Consider the following 21,558-nt stretch of genomic DNA (forward strand, 5'->3'; position numbering starts at 1 on the left):
ACGAGAAGAATACAATACTTCCAATCCCAAAGAAAGCAGGTGTTGACAGGTGTGAAAATGTGTCCTGTCCATTGTATCTCCCCCACATGGTGCCATCAATGTTGTGGTTGAGCAGGTTGCTACAATGATTGTTTCTGCAGCGGAAAATGCGATGCCTCGTTCTTTAGGGTGCCCCGGTGAAAACAATACCTTGGTGGCCACCAGAAATCGCTGAGGCAATTAAAGAGTGTCAACGAGCTCTACAGTGACATAAGCGGCACCCTTCCCTAGAGCACGTAATTGCCTTTAAATGGCTCTGTGCCCGCATTCACTAGCTTATAAAAAGATGGAAACAGGGGTGTTGGGAGAGTATGTCTCAACCATTGGGTGCCATACTTCACCTTACCAAGTCTGGATGAAGATCAGATTTGGTTTTGTGTGCCAGACCCCGACACGTGTCCTTGGCGTTGCCATCGATTGTGTGTTATGTATCAATGCAAACTCAATTGCCGAGCACTTTGCTGAGCACTATGCTCAAGCCTCTGCATCGGAGAATTGCCCCGCCCCCTGACTTACGCACTCTCAAACAGCATATGGAAGGGAAAGTCCTCTTGTTCATTACATGCCAAAATGAACCCTGTAATGCCCCATTTACAGCATGGGAGCTCCTCAGCAACCTTGCACATTTCCCCGACACAGCTCCTGGGACAGATCAAATCCCCAGTGAGATGATGAAACATCTCTTGTCTGACTACAAGCGACATCTCCTCATTATCTTCAACTGGATCTTGTGCGGTAGCGTCTTTCTATTGCAATGGCGGGAGAGCTCCATCATACCAGTGCTCAAACCCATTAAAAACCCACTTGAGGGGAAAAGCTATTGGCCCATCAGTCTCACCAACATTCTTTGTAAACTGCTAGAATGTATGGTGTGTCGGCGGTTGGGTTGGGTCCTATGTTGTTGTACACAAAAAAATACTTTCATCCTGGTAGTGTCTTGAATGATGTTATCATTGTTATATTTTTAGATTCTGCTGTGACGTGTTCCTAAGACAACTGTGTATTTGCAGATACTGGTTAAATTTTTCATCTTTGTGGCTTCGCAGAAGGCCGGTATTTACAGATGGCAGTAAGGTACAAAAGTTCGCTTCTGAGAAATTTGTGTGTAGGAGGAGACAAGGCACTGTTAGAATTAAAGCTGTTGTGAGGATAGGTTGTGAATCATTTTTGGGTAGCTCACTCAGTAGAACACTTGGCTGTAAAGGCAAAAGTCCTGACCTTGAGTCTTGGTCTTGCACACAGTTTTAATCTGCCAGGAAAAACTGAAATGTGCATGTGGTTTGGGCCTGATGGCTGGTGCAAGTCTTTTTAGTTGATGCCACTTCGGTGATTTGCTTGTTGAATCTGGCAGGAAGTTTCAAATGTGTGTGTATTCTGATTTTTGGGCATCACGTTGGATAGAAAATTGACTGGGTAGGCAAAGCCATGTTACATGGAGACAAGTAATTAACACATTCTGTTGATCACCCCCTTCAGTTTTGTCATTCTTTTTTCTCAGTGCAGGCACATTTTGCTGCTCTCCTGCATGGAACCTCCTCAGTGATTTGGCAGTATAGCAACTGAGGGACAACAAACTAACAAACTGTACTCATTAAACAAAGAACCCATCCACAATGGATCTCCCCAGCAGAGTGAAGTGCTGTTGATCCACCTGTCTTTAAGGAAGGAATTTTCATCAGGCATGTTGCACATATTGCAGTAGGACAGTCTACAGTTTGTTGTGCACAAAGTACAAGAATTGCAGTATGCTATATATATACACAATGCATTTAAGTTGAGGAGTCTCTGTTTTAATTAATGAGTGTAAAGGATCTCTTAAATTCATACTTCATGACAAATTAAAACTGTACGCTGCACCTAGACTTGAACTCGGGATCTTTGCCATTTGTGGGTAAGTGCTCTACCAACTGATCTATCCAAGCATGACTAACAACGCATCCTCACAGCCTTACTTCCACCAGTATCTCACTATGCAGTGGAGTGTGCTCTGAGGTGAAATTTCCTGGCAGATTAAAACTGTGTGCTGGACCATGACTCGAACTTGAGACCTTTGCCTTTTGCGGGCAAGTACTCTACCAGCTGAACTACCCAAGCATGGCTTGCAACCCATCGTCACAGCCTTACTTCCACCAATACCTCATCTCCTATATTCCAAACTTTACAGAAATGCTCCTGTGAAACCTGCGGGACTAGTGCACATTTTGCTGCAGAGTGAAAATCCCATTGTGGATATATACCCCTGTCCATGGCTAAACCAGGTTTTTCTGGAGAACTTCAGTGAAGTTTGGAAGGTAGGAGATGTACTGGTGAAAGTAAGGCTGTGAGGGGGGTTTGTGAGTCATGCTTGGGCAGCTCAGTTGGTAAAAAACTTGCCAGCAAAAGGCAAAGGTCTAGAGTTCAAATCTCAGTTCAGCACACAGTTGCAATGTGCCAGGAAGTCTCATATCAGTGCACACTCTGCTGCAGAGTGAAAACTTCATTGTGTATCTCTCAAACTGTTGTGTGATGCCTCAAGTATTTACTAAGGTACTGAGGCAGATGTCGTAATGTGTTGCACTGTGAAATGGCTCAAATTTCTTTCTTTTTTTTCCATATTGGTATATGCAATAAATATATTCCAGTGTTTGGTCCATTTTTATTTCGTTAATTTTTTTATTATATCTCTCAAATACTGAACTCTAAATTTATTTTGCGTAGATATGTGAGTGTTTCCTTTATTGATCAATGTAGGAATTTGATGGTTTTGACCACTCCACTAACAAAAATTTTGTCTAATTACAATACATGTATACATTTATGGTCTTTCATCTGTTTACGTTTCTATATTAAAAATTTCATAGGCATGGCTGTCACTTACAAATCACACTGTGTGACCGTTAGACATGTCTCAAGAGATTTATAACTCTGGTTTACATGAACAGTGTTATAAGAACACATCCTTTTAGTGTGATGATAAATTAATTACACATAACTATCTTCCATCAATGCATGTAATTACCAAAATGTGTATTGGTGGATATATATTTTAGTAGCCTACAAATTTCTTGGAGCAATGAGTGTCCTTTTTAACATTATTGTTATTCTATAGTATTTAAACAAATAGTGAAAACATCTATTTCAGGAGGAATGGATGGTGAGTTAACACTGTTATTAACTGGAATGTCTGAAATGGAACAGAAGTGGTTAATCAGGATGATACTGAAGGACATGAAGCTTGGTGTTGGCCACATTGGTATTTTCAACGCATTTCATCCTGATGCCTCAGCACTGTATGATGTATCAAATGATCTAAGCAAGGTAAAGATTATATCCCTCTCTGGCTCACCTCTATTGATTGCAATAAGAAAATGACAGGTGTACTGAAGAGAGCAAATAGTGATTTCAGTTCTTACTTTATGTAAAGTGGAATGAATCAGTATAACAAAACACCTGTAATACTGGAGTTTCCCTTGTGCATTAAACAAAACAGAATGCTGTCATTCATAATGTAGTAACAGGCATTGTGAGAAAAAATTGTCATAACTTTATTGCAAAATTTAGACTGTAAAAACAGAATAATTCAAATATGTTAACCCCCTCCATTTATGGGGCAAATTATTAATACTCTTACAAATTGAGCATTAATATTCAAGAGACTTCCGTCAGATGAATTGTAGTCTCTTTCTGCCTTTTTGTTTTTTTCTTGATTCTTCTTTTTTTTTAAACTTAATTCTTACTGACATTTGATACTTTTGAGCAGGAATTGAAGTCAACAGCCATGCTAATCTGACCATTTAGTACTAAGAAGTATGTTTTGATGGATGATGCAGTGATTTCTGTTAAAATTACTGTGCTGAGAGCAGTGTGCATGGAAGGAACTATATAACAAGCAGAAATTGTTTTTCTGTTTTTCCTGTTTTTCATCATTATATTTCCTTCTTATAGATTTCTCAGTTACTTTCTCTCTTCACAGTTTCTCCACTAACAGTTTTCAGTTTTTTAGGGTTGATGTTTACAATGCCAACTCTTCAACAATTGTGCATTGTTGAGTAATTGCCATCATTTCATATATGCTATAATTATTATTTCCCTGTCTCATTATAAATGTAATCAGCATATTATTATTATTTTGTGTGGGAAATATAAAAAAAGAAGACAGATGGCACACCCAGCATTGGAATGAAACTATAACAACACAGCTGCAGATTCCATAGGGTGTCCATTCTTTTGGACATGTCCAAAAGAACAAACATCATGCAGTCATGTAGAACAATATGTGTGCCAGTGTATGCCATACTGGCATTCAAACCTATACTTTTTTCCTTTTATAGGTAATGTTTTACTATCTGAGTTATATGAATGGTTGATTGGCCGTCTAAAAGTTTTGGTGTGCCTGTATAAATCTCACAAGATTTTCCAAACAACAGTGCTCTCCTGTTACATACTGAATTAATAATCCTGAGTGACAATCTATAAAATGTGACAAGCAGAAACTTTTTCTGTCCAATACTACTGTAGATACCAGACTATTTAGCTACCATCAATCTGGTGGGGCTCAGTGATTTCTTTTTGTGCATGTTCTGTGGTAGTAAGATAATATTTCTATTTATTCCAGCTCTCCATTAGCAATAGCCAGGAGATTACTTGAAGGCCGTTGACGTATATTATAACATATGTGTTGCACTTTTGTTTAGTGACTATACGGGGTCATTTGATCATAACACTGTGGAAGGTCTACGCTAGTGGCTGTCTGTTTCCCAAATCATACCTAGCTGGTTTCCTTTGCCACACTGCAAAACTTTTTTTTTTACTGAGAAATAAATAATTCTTGAAACTGTCACAACTTTTGTGTTGACACAAACAAGTACAGCACCTCAATGTGCCCTTCATTGATGATGTTATTAAATGTTAGATGATTATGGTGCTATGACAGATTATTTTATTATAATTGTCTCACACTGAGCAGTATTCTCATTTCACTTCTTTTATTGTGTGTTTTATACCAATTGTACACACAATCAATTTCTGCAAAGTTTGTGTTTACCCACCACATACTGGTAGGTAGTTTGGTGGCTTCAGCTCATGCTTCAATCAGATGAATTGTGGTCTCTCTCTCTCTCTCCTTTTCTCTTGATTCTTTTTCTTATTTTTTAATTTAATTCCTGCTGATATTTGATACTTGACATACAGTTGTGCATTGTTGACTAATCACCTCTTGAAAACGGCTTGATTTCGCTAAGAGATGTCACAATTTCTTTCCTCATTCTGTCCGGGTTAATGTATTTATTAAGACAGTCATACACAGTTTTTATTTCTTGGTGACTGCGAATCAGTATTTCATGGTATGCCTTTATTATTGTGAGGTTTACTGGGGCTCATGTTTGTGCATACTGATGGGTATGCTTACCCAACCTCATGCAAATGCCCTCAAATGGTCGTCTTTAGCTTTGAGCCATGTGTGTAATAGCAATTCCATGTGTTTGCTTTACAGTTGGAATGATACATACCACTCAAGGGGAGTTAGATGTATCCTCAAGTTTCCTTACTGATAAATAATTCTCACAACAAAAGTAATTTATATCTTAAGAAAATACATAATAATATAAAATAATGTGTCTGATATAAATATGTAGATGTTGTGTCTTGGTTTAATTTTTATTGTGCTTGTGGTGAGCCATATGACATGCATCTTTAGCATGGAACAGTGGTCGTGATGACTTGGCAAGTGGAAATACCTGCTTGTATGTGGCATTGAATACTTCTCAGGTCACCATTGTGCCTGGGAGATCGGCAGATTTCCCAACAACTGTTATGTCAACAATAGCTACACCAACTTGTCAAAAGAATCTGAGCAGTGTGTGTACAGAATAACATGGCTGGTAGGCATGCAGTCGGCAGCCCAAACATGGGGAAGAGCAGTAGTGGTGGAAATTGCAGGCAGGAGGTCAGCATGCTAAGGTCTGGAGGGGAAGTGCTGCTCTAAACTGAAGCCAGGCTCACATTTCTCTTGTTGCCATTTAAAATTTCCTTGTTTTCCAAAACACAGTGTAGTTTACACAATGTCACTGCACCAACATGTTGTGCAGATGCAATTGCAAGAGAATTCTCAAGCAGTTGTTTATTAAGGGAGGAACTGAGGATAAGTAAGTCCATAGCTTATGAAAGATAACATCCTCAGTACAAAAACAAATGTGTAATGTCTATAGTTATATTGTTCCAAAACCCAAGGTTTTTCTTATTTCACCAGCTACCAATGGCCCTTAAAAATTACAGTCTTTCATCAAAAAACTCTGTAGTTAGTGGAATAATATCTTAGATAATGAAGTTTTGCATAATAACCATACCAAACAATTCTTCTGTTTTGTGTGCTGTCATTTGCCAAAGTCTTGTTTCGGAATATCAAACCATTTGTGAAGTTTGACAAATATCATGGATATTTCATTCTGGCTATATTGCTTGTGCAAGTGATGGAAAATGGATTTCCTAAAATCTTTTGAGGTAAATTCAGGGAGGATTCCTTTGAAGGGCTACATAACTTCAGTTTCCTCAAGATTCGTAACACATGGAGACTGACAAGTTACTACTCTTAAATAGAATCAAAAACAACAATTTCAATGATTAAATGTAAATTAAAAACAAAACGGTAATTGTCACCAGATGATGATTGTTCTTATTGTCATCCACAGTATGCGTGACTAATGGTGGTAATGCAGCGAATGCTTTGTACCGAGTTCAGTGTGAAACTGAGAATGCAACATATAAGGGAAATGAACCACCATCAAAAACTTTTAAATGTTCATGGGGCCTGTGTCTGACTAGTGTAGGCAGCACAATGACATTGTTGTTAGCAGATGAATGATTGAATCATTCTTTGCATAGCTTGAGTGAAACTCATGCAAGATACAAATAAAATGACTGTTCCAAGTATCTCACGAACACATAGCATTAGACGCAATCAAAAGTGATGACTGAACATGAAAAGTGCTCTGTCATTAACATCCACTAACAATGTGCTGTTGATGCTTGTGTTCCAGCTGGGATACTCTGAAAACTCATCATATAAATTAAAAATCAGATAAAAAGTACATGATTTTTGTTAGAAATAAAAGGCAGAATAACTTCATACTATATTAAGAAAACTTAATTGTCGTTTGTATAAAAATCTTTACAATGAGCACAGGCGAATGGCTTCCGTATCTTACAAGAGTGAGACAGTGAAAGACAAAACTCAAAGGAGGTAACAGAACTATCCAGAACTAATCCAGCGTTTAGATATGGGGTTTTAGGAGTTGATCCACTGACATAAATATGCAATTTAAAGTAAGAGCACAGGTGCATTGTTTACAGAGTATTTCACAAATGGTTCATATGTGTAAAATAGGATGAAATAAAAAGTAATAATACATGGCCCTGTCAAAGGGTTGAAGTTATATGAAACATCAAATACCTTCAAGTTTTTGATGAATGTTAGGGTAAAAGCCATGATACAGTGGGTTGCCATATTTCCATTCCACAAAATATTTCAGTACGTAACATAAGTTCATACATAAGTTAAGTTTACGTATACCATAAGAAATTCAGAGTGTATTACATACAGTACAATCAGATAATAATTTTGAATTAGTTAGTTTTTATATGTTACAGTCATTTCAGTGGATTATAATTTAAATTCAATCTTAAAGTATTTGCATCTTTAAAAATGATACATGGTTCCTTAGATTGGTGATAACTTCAAAAGATTAAAATTTTTCAGAGAAGTACAATGTTTTACAAATGAAACATTTCATATCAACTTCATTAATTAAAGGTTTCACATAGTGTAACAGATTCCAATGATTTCATATCATAAATTTGTGAAGGATGAATTTTGGAATGATTGTGCTTCAGACCATGACTATTTTCTAGAAGTTTGGCCAATACAATGCTAAGTAGACTCATCGTCTTCATAGATCAATGGTCAGTGATGGTCCAAAGAAAGGTTGAAGTTATTCACCCACAGTGTAGACTCAATGTCTTTCACAGATTGTTCAGGACTGTTGTTTTATGAAAAGTGATTTTATATAAACACAAAGTAGACTTTTAGGATTCTGACAATGGTTGGTGTAGAAAAGTTCAAAGGTAATGAATTTATACAAAGCAAAGGAGACTTGAGGTCTCCTGGCATTGGTTGTCAAGGAAAATATCCAAATTATAAGGAATTTATTCAAACCAAAGTAGACTCGAGTCATCGTATGTTGAATAACTTCTGAATCTTCTGGGAAAATCAATGTATACAATAGCAAAGTAGACTAGTGGTCATGTGTTGGAGTGGTTTATAGAATTGTTTAAATGATATAAACTCAGTGTAGACTTTTTGTTGTTGATATTTTCATCCCACACATCAGTGGAAGAAGGGTAGAGGGGGTGGGAGAGCAGTCTGCCCATTCGGGTGGATGACCCCAGGCAGCGCGCTCTCCACTAACACTGTCAGCAAAGTGGGCATGCTGGAACCACAAACATCGAGATTGCAGGTTCCAGAGTAATTCCAAGTCCTAATCCCAGCATCAGAGCTTAATAAAAACTCGTTCACCCATTGCTGCCAACGCTATGTTCTGAACTGATGCCCTGGTGCACTTTTTGGTTTTATGCAAAACGTTAGTCACACTCTACATGACTTTGATCTTGCATTGTCTGAAGGGTGGTACCCTACATCCTACCTGCTAGCATAACATTTACTAGTGTTCAAAACATTTAATCCTAAACAAATAATACTGCTTGAAAGACTTATTCTTATTAAAATGATGCCACATGCTGAATAGTGGCAGGGGGACTAGAAATATTGAAAATCTTAATAAAATTTGCAACTTAAATCATTAAAATTGAGAATTTTGAAAGAAATTAAAAGTTTTCTTTATTTTAATGCTTTAGCATCTTCACCCAGTTTTGGACGTGGTTGTCCCATTTCATTACCAATTTTTACCTTTAATTGTCTTATTGCATCACCAATTTCTATCTTTAATCATTCAAACCATTTTGTTGTTCATATGGCTCACCTTAATCACTGTTCTGCACACCACATTGTATTGTTGACTGCACTGACATCACCCTAATGGAAACAGTGGAGTAATGATGCTGCTGTGTCTTAATCTATAATGACTGAACAGTCACTGCTCACTCACTGCAATTAATCACCACCTGCCAAAGTAATTGACTATCCTTCTTCTATGCTGATGTCTTTTGAAAATCTTCTTGGTTGAATATGTTCTGTGACGTCAAATTATAGGTTGTCAGTGTAAATATCTTTGTGATAATTGACCTTAGCGCTTAGTTTAACAGTCACAATTCTTTTTTATGACCTTTTTTTTAATGATCTGATATGTCCTTGGTTAATAGGGAAAACCCAACATTTTCATGGTAATCCTTCATGGAAAAACATGTTTTTCTTCTTACATAGTCACTTCTAGTACCTTTCCTTTTTCCTGTAATAATATTGACTTATCATCACTCTTTATGACATATATCACAACTAGTGATGTTCAACTCTCTCTCTCTCTCTCTCTCTCTCTCTCTGTCTGTCTGTCTGTGTGTGTGTGTGTGTGTGTGTGTGTGTGTGTGTGTGTGTGTGTGTGTGTGTGTGTGTGTGTCACAAGTCCTTCCTGGATAGAGACTGCCTTCTGAACCTGATTCAGTCAGAAACTCTTCACCTGATGTATGATTCTGCATGAAAGTCAGGGTGATTGGTTGACTGCAAATAGCATGGCATTTGCCCATCCTCCTCATACCACGCTCAGGTTGGGGTAAGTGTGCTGTTACTGACTAATGTTAGGGCCCAGTAATGTCCACCTTTCAAGTTTGGGTAGTTGCAAGGCTGAGTACATTGATGGGCAGAATTGCTGAAATGCCTGTGGTACCCAAACCACTGATCTGTTGAGTCTTTTGGAATGGCATTGTATGGTTTTTTCCAGCTGCAACTTCATACTTGTTGCTGGTGTGTCACTACTTCCATGCTGAGCTTTGCAATTTGTGATACCAGCTGTTATGTAGTAGGTTCAGTAGATGCCTGCAGATGGTGGGAAGTATTCCTGCATGTTCCAGGGTCAGTGCCATCAGCTTCCATAACCATGTGTGCTCTGGGTATGCTGTTGTTACTGTTGTTGATTTTTGCACTTGTGAAAACTTCATCTAAGCTGTCTGCAATGGTGTCTGCCTTTTTTGCTAAGATTTGCTATTGTAAGTTGTGTACCACAGTGATGGCGCAGATTTGGGCTAGAAGTTTGTAAAGCCGTAGAACACACAGAGATTATTCAGGCAGAAATTCAGGGCCTGCAAATGAATATAAGTACTTGAGGACTTGTGACGGAGACTTGCCACCCATTTGTCATCTGCAAATTTTTTTTGTTATTGTGGCTTGTATGACAATTCATAACATTGTATCAGAGCTTCCTTCAGTACTGCAGGACTTTGGTGTGGTAAAATTTCTATTCTTTCTCATGTCACATCTTAGTCCGGATGTGAAAATGCTACTCTACATTTATCAATGTTATTTGCCGCCCTATGATGCTGAAATATACAGTCAGCCTGCATGAATGAGTGCTGTGATCGCATTGGTCAGAAAGTGAGACACATAACATTTCTCTGTCAAGCATATGTAATCAGTCTCATGACTTTTCATGTGTTACTACATTTAGCAGTAAATTAATAGTTGAAGGAGCTGATCGTGAGTTGAGAAGTAAATTCTGCTTCACTTTGATTCCTTTTTCTGTTGCTTGTATTGACATATGTTGTGTGAAGATATATGTTTGCAGTGCTATAGTTTTTTTATGGAGTTACCACTTTGGGAAACTTCATGCAATAGAAAATTTTAACATAGATAGTTGCTTAGTTAATAACTGATAACATTTATTAACACTTGCCTGAGGCACAGTCATAGAGAATAAATAATTATGTAACTATGCCAACCCTTTTATAGACAGCAATAACTTCATTCACACATTGTGGCAAAGTAAATCCATCATGCCACCACAATACAAAGTGCTTTTGTGAAATACAGGTAGTTCAGACTTCAAAAATAGGTGATAGGTCAATGCAGAAACCCTTCCTTGTACAGTCTACAGGGCTACCAACAGATGGAGGAAGACTCAATGTTAGTTACAAAATTTTAATGCACAGGACAAGCAAGACCTGGGTGCTTTCCAAGACTAACGGCTGCTGCTGCAGCTGCTGCTGCTGTTCGTGTCAAACTCATGCACAGTACACGGTTTGTTAACGTGTGACATAATACTTTACATACAGTGGTAATTCATATTAATGTCAGAGCTTCCACATACAAAATCAGTATCATCTACCTTCCATTTCAACATCATCTCTGGTTGGTATAACAGTTACTGGGGAGTCTTTGTATCGCCAGAGCAGGATGCCAATCCATGAAGTACTGTATTCTGCTTACAAGCAGGTACTTCCTCGCGCTAATTTGCTACAAATGCTGTCCCATGGTGAAGATGTGCATCGTTCCTCATTATGGCTCATTAACATGCACAATAAAAATAAAACCCGTGCACATTATCAACACATAATTGTAGTAAACATATTATACTCTCGTAAGTAGAAGATGTTAGTCCTTCTATTTTTGACTCTAGTGATCATTACCTTGGGTACATTCTCTCCTTCCTCAGGTCTTGCCTTACATTTCACTTCTTAACCAGTTGTATACTGATATTTTACCTTAACTGTCCATGTTTTATGCTTCTCTTCATACGATACCTTCCACTAGTTACTCTGTTCTGCCTGCTCACCTTGGTTTGCAGTCACTGTATTTGAACTTCTTTTTCACCATTTTCCTTCTTTTAATGTAAGATGCTAGAGGTACTTATTGGGATGAATACTAAGTGTTGCATGTAAGTGTCTCGTCCTCTTTGTAATACTTATATTACAAGATATAGTTACTTGATTACCCATCAACTTTCAAGATCTTACTTTTTAACATTATTCTTTAATAAATGTCATTCAGTGTTCCATGTTTGTGATTTCATTTGCACATCAGAATAGTCCCTTTATGCTGCAATAATTCTATTGCAATTCTTCCATCTCTCCATTGTTACCATAATTGATGTACAATGTGTTCATGGGGATGGGAAGAGGAATTCTGCCTTATGCAAGAGACCTTTTTTTATTTTGTTTCATCCAGACATGTTTCAGCACATTTTGTGCTATCTTCAGTGGGTTACTTTTTTTTTTTTTTTTTTTAATTTTTTAACTTACATGATTCTATTGTACATTTAGTTTGGTAGCTATTCTGCTACCCAATGTACAACTTCTGATGATTTTGATATTGTGATGCTTTCTCATATGTTGTTGGGGAAGTGAATAGCCAGATTTCGTGACCTATGCCTAGGTTAGCGCGAGAAAGTACCTGCTTGTAAGCAGAATACAGTACTTCATGGATTGGCATCCTGCTCTGGCGATACAAAGACTCCCCAGTAACTGTTATACCAACCAGAGATGATGTTGAAATGGACGGTAGATGATACTGATTTTGTCCAGTATAATCATGTAAGTTAGAAAATAAAAAAAATAACCCACTGAAGATAGCACAAAATGTGCTGAAACATGTCTGCATGAAACATAACTAAAAATAAGGTCTCTTGCATAAGGCGGAATTCCTCTTCCCATTTCGTAGCAAGCACGGACATAGCAAGAAGAACTGCAACACCATGAGATGAATGTGTTCATGTTCGTCCACCACCTTTTCTGTTGATTGGCTATATGCACTCTTTCCCCCTCATAACATTTGGTGTGACTGACATGTGACGCACAAATATGCATCATAAAATTTTATCTAATGTTGTCATCCTATTGTCTCTTGTGTAATTTTCCTAGGCTACCCTGTGGAGACAGGTTGTACTAAGACAATGTGTAAGAAGGAAGGGTTTCAGCAATAGAAACTTGTGAATGTGAAAGAGCGTGAAAGACAGAGTTGGCCCTCCTGTTGGAGAAGTAAGATATGAAAAGAAAGATGGGCTCATTAAAATCGAAGAAAGAAAGAAGATAGCCTCGAAAAATTGTGTCCTATACCATCCACCACCCAAAGGAAATCCATTCTGCTGATGATCTTCATTGTGACACTGGAGGGGAGAAGTTGCTTGGCATTCCCTACAGAGTGGTCTTGTCACAATTCCATTGTCACAGAACCCAAAAAGTGACTCCAGTGAACCCATGTTTTAAGCATCAGAGAAAGAACAAACACCACATTGTGGAAGGGGGAAAATTTATCTCATCAGTCATGAGTGTCCAGTGTCCTTCTATCTACTGACCAACTTTTAATACTGCTACCTTGATACTTCCCCTAGAAAATCTTCATACACTCAACCATTTTACATTAAATTTTATTAGCAAATGGTAACAAAAAATCTCCCGTGTAAAAAGAAATTCATTGCTGACACTTATTCACTTGTCTATATTGCCCTTTTTTTTCTTGTTGACTTTCTACAATCACTCATATTCATCTGATGCATTACTGACACACTGTCAGTGATAAACCATAATGTTAGAAAACTGAACAGCTGATTGGTAACAGTTGAGGTGCTTAGCACTCTTCTTCTCATACATGTCACGTTAGCTGATATACCGTCTCATCAAGCTTAAGTTATTGCGTGTAAGTACCAAAAACAGAAAAAAATACAGCATTCATACAGAATACAAAAAAATATATATTTGAAATGACACGAGTTTTAACCAGTTAAATGTCATTCATATGTGTATGAGGTATCATTTTATAAGTGATTATGTGTATTCTGGTCTGACTTAGGTGTTTCATGTGTCTAATTGTAGGATAGGATAGTTAGAGATAATATCTTTCAGAAGAGTATAGGCTAGAAAAATAAAGAAGAAACTGTTCTACAGAAAATGAAAGTATAAATAATAGAACACTTAACTCGGGGCCTGATAGTCGTCATCCTACCGAACTTGCTTAGAATGCAGGTTTCCCCAAGGACTGATTAGAGTAAGGTAAACTCTGGTTTGTACTAGCTTCTACAAAACTCACAGTATTTTGTGTGAAAACCTGTGTATTTACTTGTTGTTTGGTCTGACCTGTTATATTGTTTTTGTTGTGGTTGTTCTTTGATGTACTACACAAATTACTTTCCTTTCATCTTATATTTATATTTGTATGCCTATTACTGACACTAGTTTCATAAGTACCATTACCTCTTCATTTATAGTCATTTTTCTCTCTGTTTCAGGAATCTAGTTCTATCTATAAAGGTCAGTAGCTCCTTGACAACCATCCATTTTGTGTACAAAATCTGCTGTTCTTAAAAGTCTTCCCACGATGTAAAACCTTCAGAATAGGCTGTTCCCCATTCTGTCACATTCCCAACTGAATAATTCAGAGCAAAATTTATTTTTCTCTGGTCTTCCCAATTCTTAGGTAAAGTCCTCAAAACGGCATATGTGAATGTACTTTTCCATCTGGTTTAAACTTGGGAAATTGCCTTGCCAAGTTGATACCTGTCCATAACTGAAGCTCTTCTAACCATTTGTTTGGATTTCCTGTACTACTTTGACATACTGTAGTCTTTTACTGTAGCTATTTTTGTGTTGTTTCTAAATCATCCTGGATTTTGTGCAACTCCTGATTAGAATTAGACTTGCCAGTAGAAGTAGTTGTAAAAGAGGAATCAGTTCTTTACTGTACTTTTTTCCCTACAAACCTTGCAGTCATTCCCCCAAAACTGGCAAGGTGGTATGAGGACTCAAAATTTTATTGAGTGCCCTACCTTGCTTATTGCTGTATGCTGTGGGTGAACCATAGTTGGGTGCTGGCTCGCTGTGGGTATGTCACACTGTTAGGTTGTAGCAGGCTACTGCTGGAACTGCTATGATATGGCCAGTGACACATAACTGTGTGGCGCCATAAACCGTGTGCCAAATTGAACTGCTCTTGTATGGTCTATCAGCTGCTAAAGTGGCATTAATCTCTTCTCCAAGTCCAACATAAACTCTTTCATGTTGCAAGTTTAATTGTTTGTGTGTGACTCATGTCAACCTTTCATAAACATACAGAGTAAAATACCAGTTGACTTTGTTAATAATTACAACTGCAATTTATATTCTCCATTTCTCCATAAATTTCTTTCTTTTCTTTCTCAGACACACACACAGAGGTCTTCTTATAATTGCGTAGGCTTCCACAGCCAGAGTCAGTCGACATAAAAGTTTTCTGGGCATAGTACCGCGTCATAATGTAAAAACTACTGCTGCTGGAGAAAAACCCAACGTTTTGGCCACAATTGCAGCGGCCTTCTTCTTAAACCCAGAAGAAGGCCGCAGCAATCGTGGCCGAAACGTTAGTTTTTTCTCCAGCAGCAGTAGTTTTTACATTATGACGCGGTACTATACCCAGAAAACTTTTATGTCGAGAGGTCTTCTTCTTTAATATATGAATAATTTGAATGCAACCATGTAATGCGTGTACTATTAGACGTTCCATTGTTGATCCCATTGTCCACTGTCCTTGACAACACTGTGTAAACTTGGATTTTTTAAATTATTTTTATTTTTTTATTTTTTGTCCCCCCCCCCCCCCCCCCTCTCTCTCTCTCTCTCTCTCTCTCTCTCTCTCTCTCTCTCTCTCTCTCTCTCTCCACTGAGGTCACCAAATGGTATGTTTCCTTGGTCTTTATTTCCCTGATGGGGATGTTAGGAATAGGCTCTTGAAACAGTCCAGTAATTGATCCATAACTTCCATATCTTGCTACTTTTCATGAGTCTCTTACTTTTTCCCTCACGATCGCCATACAATATCAGTGCTGCAAGGGTCCTGCTATTCAGTATCCACACCTTCTCACCAGTGGACTTCAATCTGTTGCATCAAAGATGCTGAAAGGGACGTTTCTTGTTCCAGTGGAATGACACACACAGAGAAGTTGAACTCAATGTATTTCTTGTCACGTATAACTCTAACTTCTCTTAACTGAGTCAGTTACTTATGTGTTACATTCCAGCTAGATGTTGTCATGCATCCATCTTACATGAGACTCAGAACAGTAGCACAATAAAAACAGAACATCAATGCTGTAATGATTTCTTTGGCATTATGAAGGTCACATGCACTCCATGCCTTTCCCTTACAGCCCCATGGAGCAAATAACTCCATCCAGCAGATACAAGCATCAGTCCATGCCCACATCACCAATAGCACAAGCTCAGTACAATTCCAATCTGCACAAGCCATAGAAAAAACCTTTCAAAAGTGGGATGCTTCCTACTTACTAACTACCTTAATCCACGAACATCTTTTGTCGGCCATTGGATATTGAGGACGTGAAACATCTTGTTCTATAAATGACACATTACACCGCAAGAGTTGTAGAATATACTCTTGTTATCAACATTTGTAGTCATGTATGTTCATTTTATGTATGTACTACACCATTTTATGGCTTTTCTTGTTTACAGTTACATACTACTCAACTTTTTTCCCTTCTTGTTCTCCTTGTATTACTTGACTAAAATAATTTGTGCTCCACTGTTCAGACATAACTTCAAAGAGCAATATTTGCTAGGGAGACTGCATAGTCCAGATATTTTTTTGGTTTTTCTTTCATGTTCATGAGACTTGTAAATAAGCAAGCATTTAGTAAAGACACACAATCAATGTATCGTATCAGAGAGTAAGGCATGGTGTCTGGATCACTAGAAGTGCTTTGATGAAATGCCATTACGAAACTTAGACCATCAGCAAAATCATTTACAAATGTGATATTCTATGATTCAAATCAAAAGATGTTAGAAGTTTTCTTTGCAGGGAAATTTAAAAATATGAAGAAAGACAGGAATGAGTTTAATGTAGGTGCAAAATGAGAAGCATAGTATTAAGCATGGACACAATGGCCTGGTAACTATGGAATAATCCTGATAATTAAATGAAGTGATTCAGTAGAGATGAAATGTTTACAGGCAGTCAATTTCTGTGAACAATAGAGTGACAGAAGTATCATTTCTGGGAGTAAAACTAAATCAACAAATACTTCACATATTTATGCACTGTAATTTGAAGATGCTCATGTAAAAGTATAATAAACTGTTATTAATGGCATCCGTCCATCCTTGAGGGATGATGGTGTAACATGCTTGGTTCAGACTCTACAGCGTCTGCTGTGGCTAAAAAGTCCCACTCAAGAGTGGCAGTCCCTACTCCAGTTTGGACATGTGATTTTAGGGACTTTGAGCAGAAGCTCTCTTCACTTTGTCCTCTTCCTGATTTGTTCCTGTGTGCGTTCGTCCTCTGAGAGCTTGACGCCATTTCGCAGAATTACTCACCACTTGACACTGTCATCTGCAATGCTTTCCCAGTGACTTGGATTGATTCTGGTCTTGGTCAGGTCTCTCTTGCAGATATCCTTGAAACAAAGATGCAGTCATCCCACAGGCCTCACACCCTCCTGAAGTTCTCCGTACAGCAGTTTTTTCGGTATCTGTTCAGGATCCATGCGCCTGACATGTCCCAACCATCTTAGATGTTGATGACTCAGGAGTGTGAAGATGCTGGTTATGCTTGCACGATGAAAGACTTCAGTGTTGGGTACTCTATCTCTCCAAGAGATCTGAAGGATCTTCCGGAGACAGTGGAGATGGAAGCTGTTGAGTTGAGATTCATGCTTAGAAAGAGTTGTCCATGTCTCACAGCTGTAGAGAAGGGTGCTTATAACACAAGTGTTGTAGACTTTTAATTTAGTTTTTGTGGTAAGCAGTCGATTGTTCCATACTCTGTTTTTAAATCTAGCCATGACAGATAATGCCACTGAGATTCTGTTAGTAATTTCAGTGTCCATGGACAAGTTGCTACATATTGTGGATCCCAAGTAGGTAAAGTCATCAACTACCTGGAGAGGATTGCCATCAATGCTGATGGATGGAAGGTTGGTAGTGCTCTGCACCATTATCTTAGTCTTTTGAAGGCTGATGAGTAGACCAAATTTTTCACAGGCATGTGATAATTTGTTGATTGTATACTGCAGCTCATCTTCTGTGTTTGCTACTAGAGCTGCATCGTCCGCATATAACAACTCACGGATAACAACTGTATTTACTTTGGTCTTGGCCTTGAGGCAAGCAATGTTGAAAAGATTTCCATCAGACCTCATATGTAGATACACTCCCTCCTCTCAGTCTTCAAAGTCAAATCTGAGCAGAAGGGAAAAGAAAATCCCAAATAACGTAGGAGCTAACACACACCCCTGTTTCACACCGCTATTAACAGGGAATGCTTCTGATGTTTTACTGTTGAAGCAAATTGTTGCTTGTGTTTTCTCATGGAAAGAGACAATTATTTGTAGTAGTTTAGGTGGGCATCCAATCTTCTGCAACAGTTTGAAAAGCCCGTTTCTGCTCACTAAATCAAACGCTTTAACAAGGTCAATGAAAGCAATATAAAGTGGCCTCTGCTGCTGACGACATTTCTCTTGTAGCTGTCTTAAGGAGAAGATCATATCTACGGTTGATCGGCCAGGCCTGAAGCCACACTGGGATTCTGGGTAGATTCTGGAAGCTAAGATTTGTAATCACATTAGGATGACTCTTGCATAAGCTTTCCCGGTTACACTTAGTAATGAAATGCCTCGGTAATTGTTACAGTCACTTCTGTTCCCTTTCTGTTTATGTAGAGTAACTATCTTCGAATTCCGCATACTCATTGGGACATAACCTCCTTCCCAGCTGGTTGTGATAAGTGAATATAAATGTTTGAGAAGAACAGACTTTTTATACTTAATAACCTCTGCAGGGATTCCATCTTCACCTGGGGCCTTTCTGTTAGCAAGAGAATCTATTTCTCTACTGAGTTCTTCCATGGTAGGCATTGCATCTAGTTCTTCCATAACTGGCATTTGTTTGATGGCGTCACATGCATCCTTGCTAACTTCATTCTCGGCTGCATACAACTCTAGGTAGTGTTCAACCCAGCATTCTGTTTGTTTGCCTTCATCAGTAATGACTTCACCCATCTTGGACTTCAGAGGAGCTGTTTTACTGACAGTTGGTCCAATTGCATTCTTAATACCATCGTACATTGCCTTAGCATCCCCAGAATCAGCCGCTTTCTGTATACCTGCACATAAATTCAGCCAGTAGTTATTTGCACATCTGGATGTTTCCTGTGCCCTGTTCTTTGCTTTTCGTAGGTCATCTCAAGTTCTTTCATTTGGGTTTCTTTTGTAAGCAAGCAGGGCTTTCCATTTAGCCTCAGTGACTGGTTCCATTTGTCCCAAATTTTGCTCGTACCAGTCCTTATTTCTTTTTCCTTTTATTCCATAGGCCAATACTGCTGAGTTGTAGATTGCACCCGAGAGTTTTGCCCATTTCTTATCAACATTCCTTTCTGCTTACATGTTTCCTGGGGAAGCACTTTCAAAATTACTGGCAAAATCCTCCTTTCTTTGTGTCTCATGAATGTGATTTGTGTTGATACGGGGATGACTTCTCAGTTTAGCGTGGTGATATTTCTTAGGAGTGAGCCTCAATGTGCACACCACCAGGGTGTAGTCAGTGTTGCAATCAGCTCTATGATAACTTCGTGTCAGTAGCACATTTTTGAGACCAGTTCACCTAGCTATTACTAAGTCTAGTTGATGCCAGTGATGAGAGCGCAGGTGTCTCCAGGACACCTTGTGCTGATCCTTAAGCTGGAAATATGTGTTTGTAATGCAGAGTCCATTAACTGTTATAGTGAAGCCAAAACAAGGAATTTTCCTCAAGTAAATATCTCAGAGGTCTGACTAACTAAAAAAATAGTTGTGAAAATCACATCCATATTGATAACTGCCATCTGAACCATACCAAGAGCTGATTATTTAGGGCACCTAATCTTAGATTAGTGCGTTAATGAACTTTGCAGTATATAAACTTTAATCTCAGATTATTTCACTGTGATAGCCGATGTGAAGCCATCATACAACTGTTATTCAAGGAATATTGGGGATATTCGGCCCAGTTGACAGTCATGTTGTTATTGTGTTAACGTGTTTTGTGACAAGATTATCCCGTTTTCAAGTGCTAAAAACAATGAAACCAGATGAAACGCTCCTCCATATACTGGCACACATATAAGGATAACAGACCCCCTGAGTTGCAACCAACTTTAAAACATTTTTTATGCCATTAGACTTCGTTCCAACTTAAAACCAAGCTACACACATGCAGTGTCAGCTCAGACCATAAAACAGAAACCATCACAAGCCAGTGCATCCCCCATTCCGTACGTACAATTGCAAACTGAAAGCCACTGTCATCACATACTGATACCAATGATTATATTTACATAAAACCTATTGCTCAGCACCAGCAATACTACTGTCTCTCATAAAATCTTTGAGAAATGCCTGTCTGGTCGTAGTCCCTTACTCTTCCGTCCTCTCATTTAAAAAGTTGACCAATTTGTCTTTCAAGGCACAGTAAATCTCTACCTCCTCTAAATTTGATAGTGACAGCCCTTATTCTTCAATGTGTAACACGCTCATGCTTTCTGTTATATCCCCCAATGAATGCTGCTCATTCATGACATGCTTTGCTACAGCTGACGAGCCATTCTATCTATTCTTGTGCTCTTTAAAACTAACTTTAAAATTCTGTCTCGTCTACCCCACATATCTCACTTCACAGTTCTGACATTTTACTTCATATATTTCTGATTTCCCAATCCAGTTCTCATCTGTGTCAATCTTATGCCTCAGCCTCTCTCCTAATTTATTTATGTGAGGTGGTCCCCCAATATGGCATGACTATATTGCTCTGGATTTTTATCACTTTGCTGGTTACCATGCCTAACTGCTATGTCCAACTGATCCATCAAACCTACATCAGAACCATTTTCTACCACTGTTTGTCTAAGGGTTTTCATTTCCTCATTCTTGTTTTCTGGACTTAGAGGCACGTAATTAGCCCTGCGCACCACATTTTTGAAAAATGATAATTTATGTTTATGGTGTGGTAGGAGGACTTATCAATGACAATGTGCGGGTGTGCAGCTTGTTTTTAAGTTATGACGAGGCCTCATGGCATAAAAAAATTTGAAAATTGATTGTAACTCAGGTTGCGTGCTACCCTTATATGTCTATCAGTATGAGGACGCTTGTTTTATCTGATTTCCTTGTTTTTAGCACTTAAAATGGGATAATTTTGTCCTGAAACATGTTGTGGCAATAATTACACAATTGGCAACTGGGCAGCATAACCTCAATATTACACTGTGAACTAGAATCAACTCTGACTACCAAAATTTCATGGGTCAAATCAAGTTCAACTGCAATTGCCAATTCAAAATCTAATGAAATTACCAAAGGATGGATCTCACTTTACCCAAAAACAAACTGAAAAGATGTGAACATTAAAACAGTAGTTGTTAAACACTCTCACGCTGCTGAAACTCAAATAATTTTTCTTTTTTCTATCCGTAAGTTGGGCTTCAGTTCCCTCAGACAACAGTCTCTCTCTCTCTCTCTCTCTCTCTCTCTCTCTCTCTCTCTCTCTCTCTCTCTGTATGTGTGTGTGTGTGTGTGTGTGTGT

General features: G+C 38.3%; 1 protein-coding gene across 1 annotated transcript in view; it reads left to right on the plus strand.

Annotated features, from left to right (window-relative positions):
* The window catches only part of LOC126101321 (DNA ligase 4), a 242,735-nt gene that overhangs the window by 128,925 nt on the left and 92,252 nt on the right, over positions 1–21,558 (plus strand). Inside the window, exon 5 of the mRNA XM_049911995.1 lies at positions 3,161–3,336. Within this exon, the coding sequence (XP_049767952.1) occupies positions 3,161–3,336 (176 nt within the window). The remainder of the gene's footprint in view (positions 1–3,160; positions 3,337–21,558) is intronic.

This window comes from Schistocerca cancellata, chromosome 9 (genome assembly GCF_023864275.1).
Source record: "Schistocerca cancellata isolate TAMUIC-IGC-003103 chromosome 9, iqSchCanc2.1, whole genome shotgun sequence".
NCBI classification, from domain to species: Eukaryota; Metazoa; Arthropoda; class Insecta; order Orthoptera; family Acrididae; genus Schistocerca; species Schistocerca cancellata.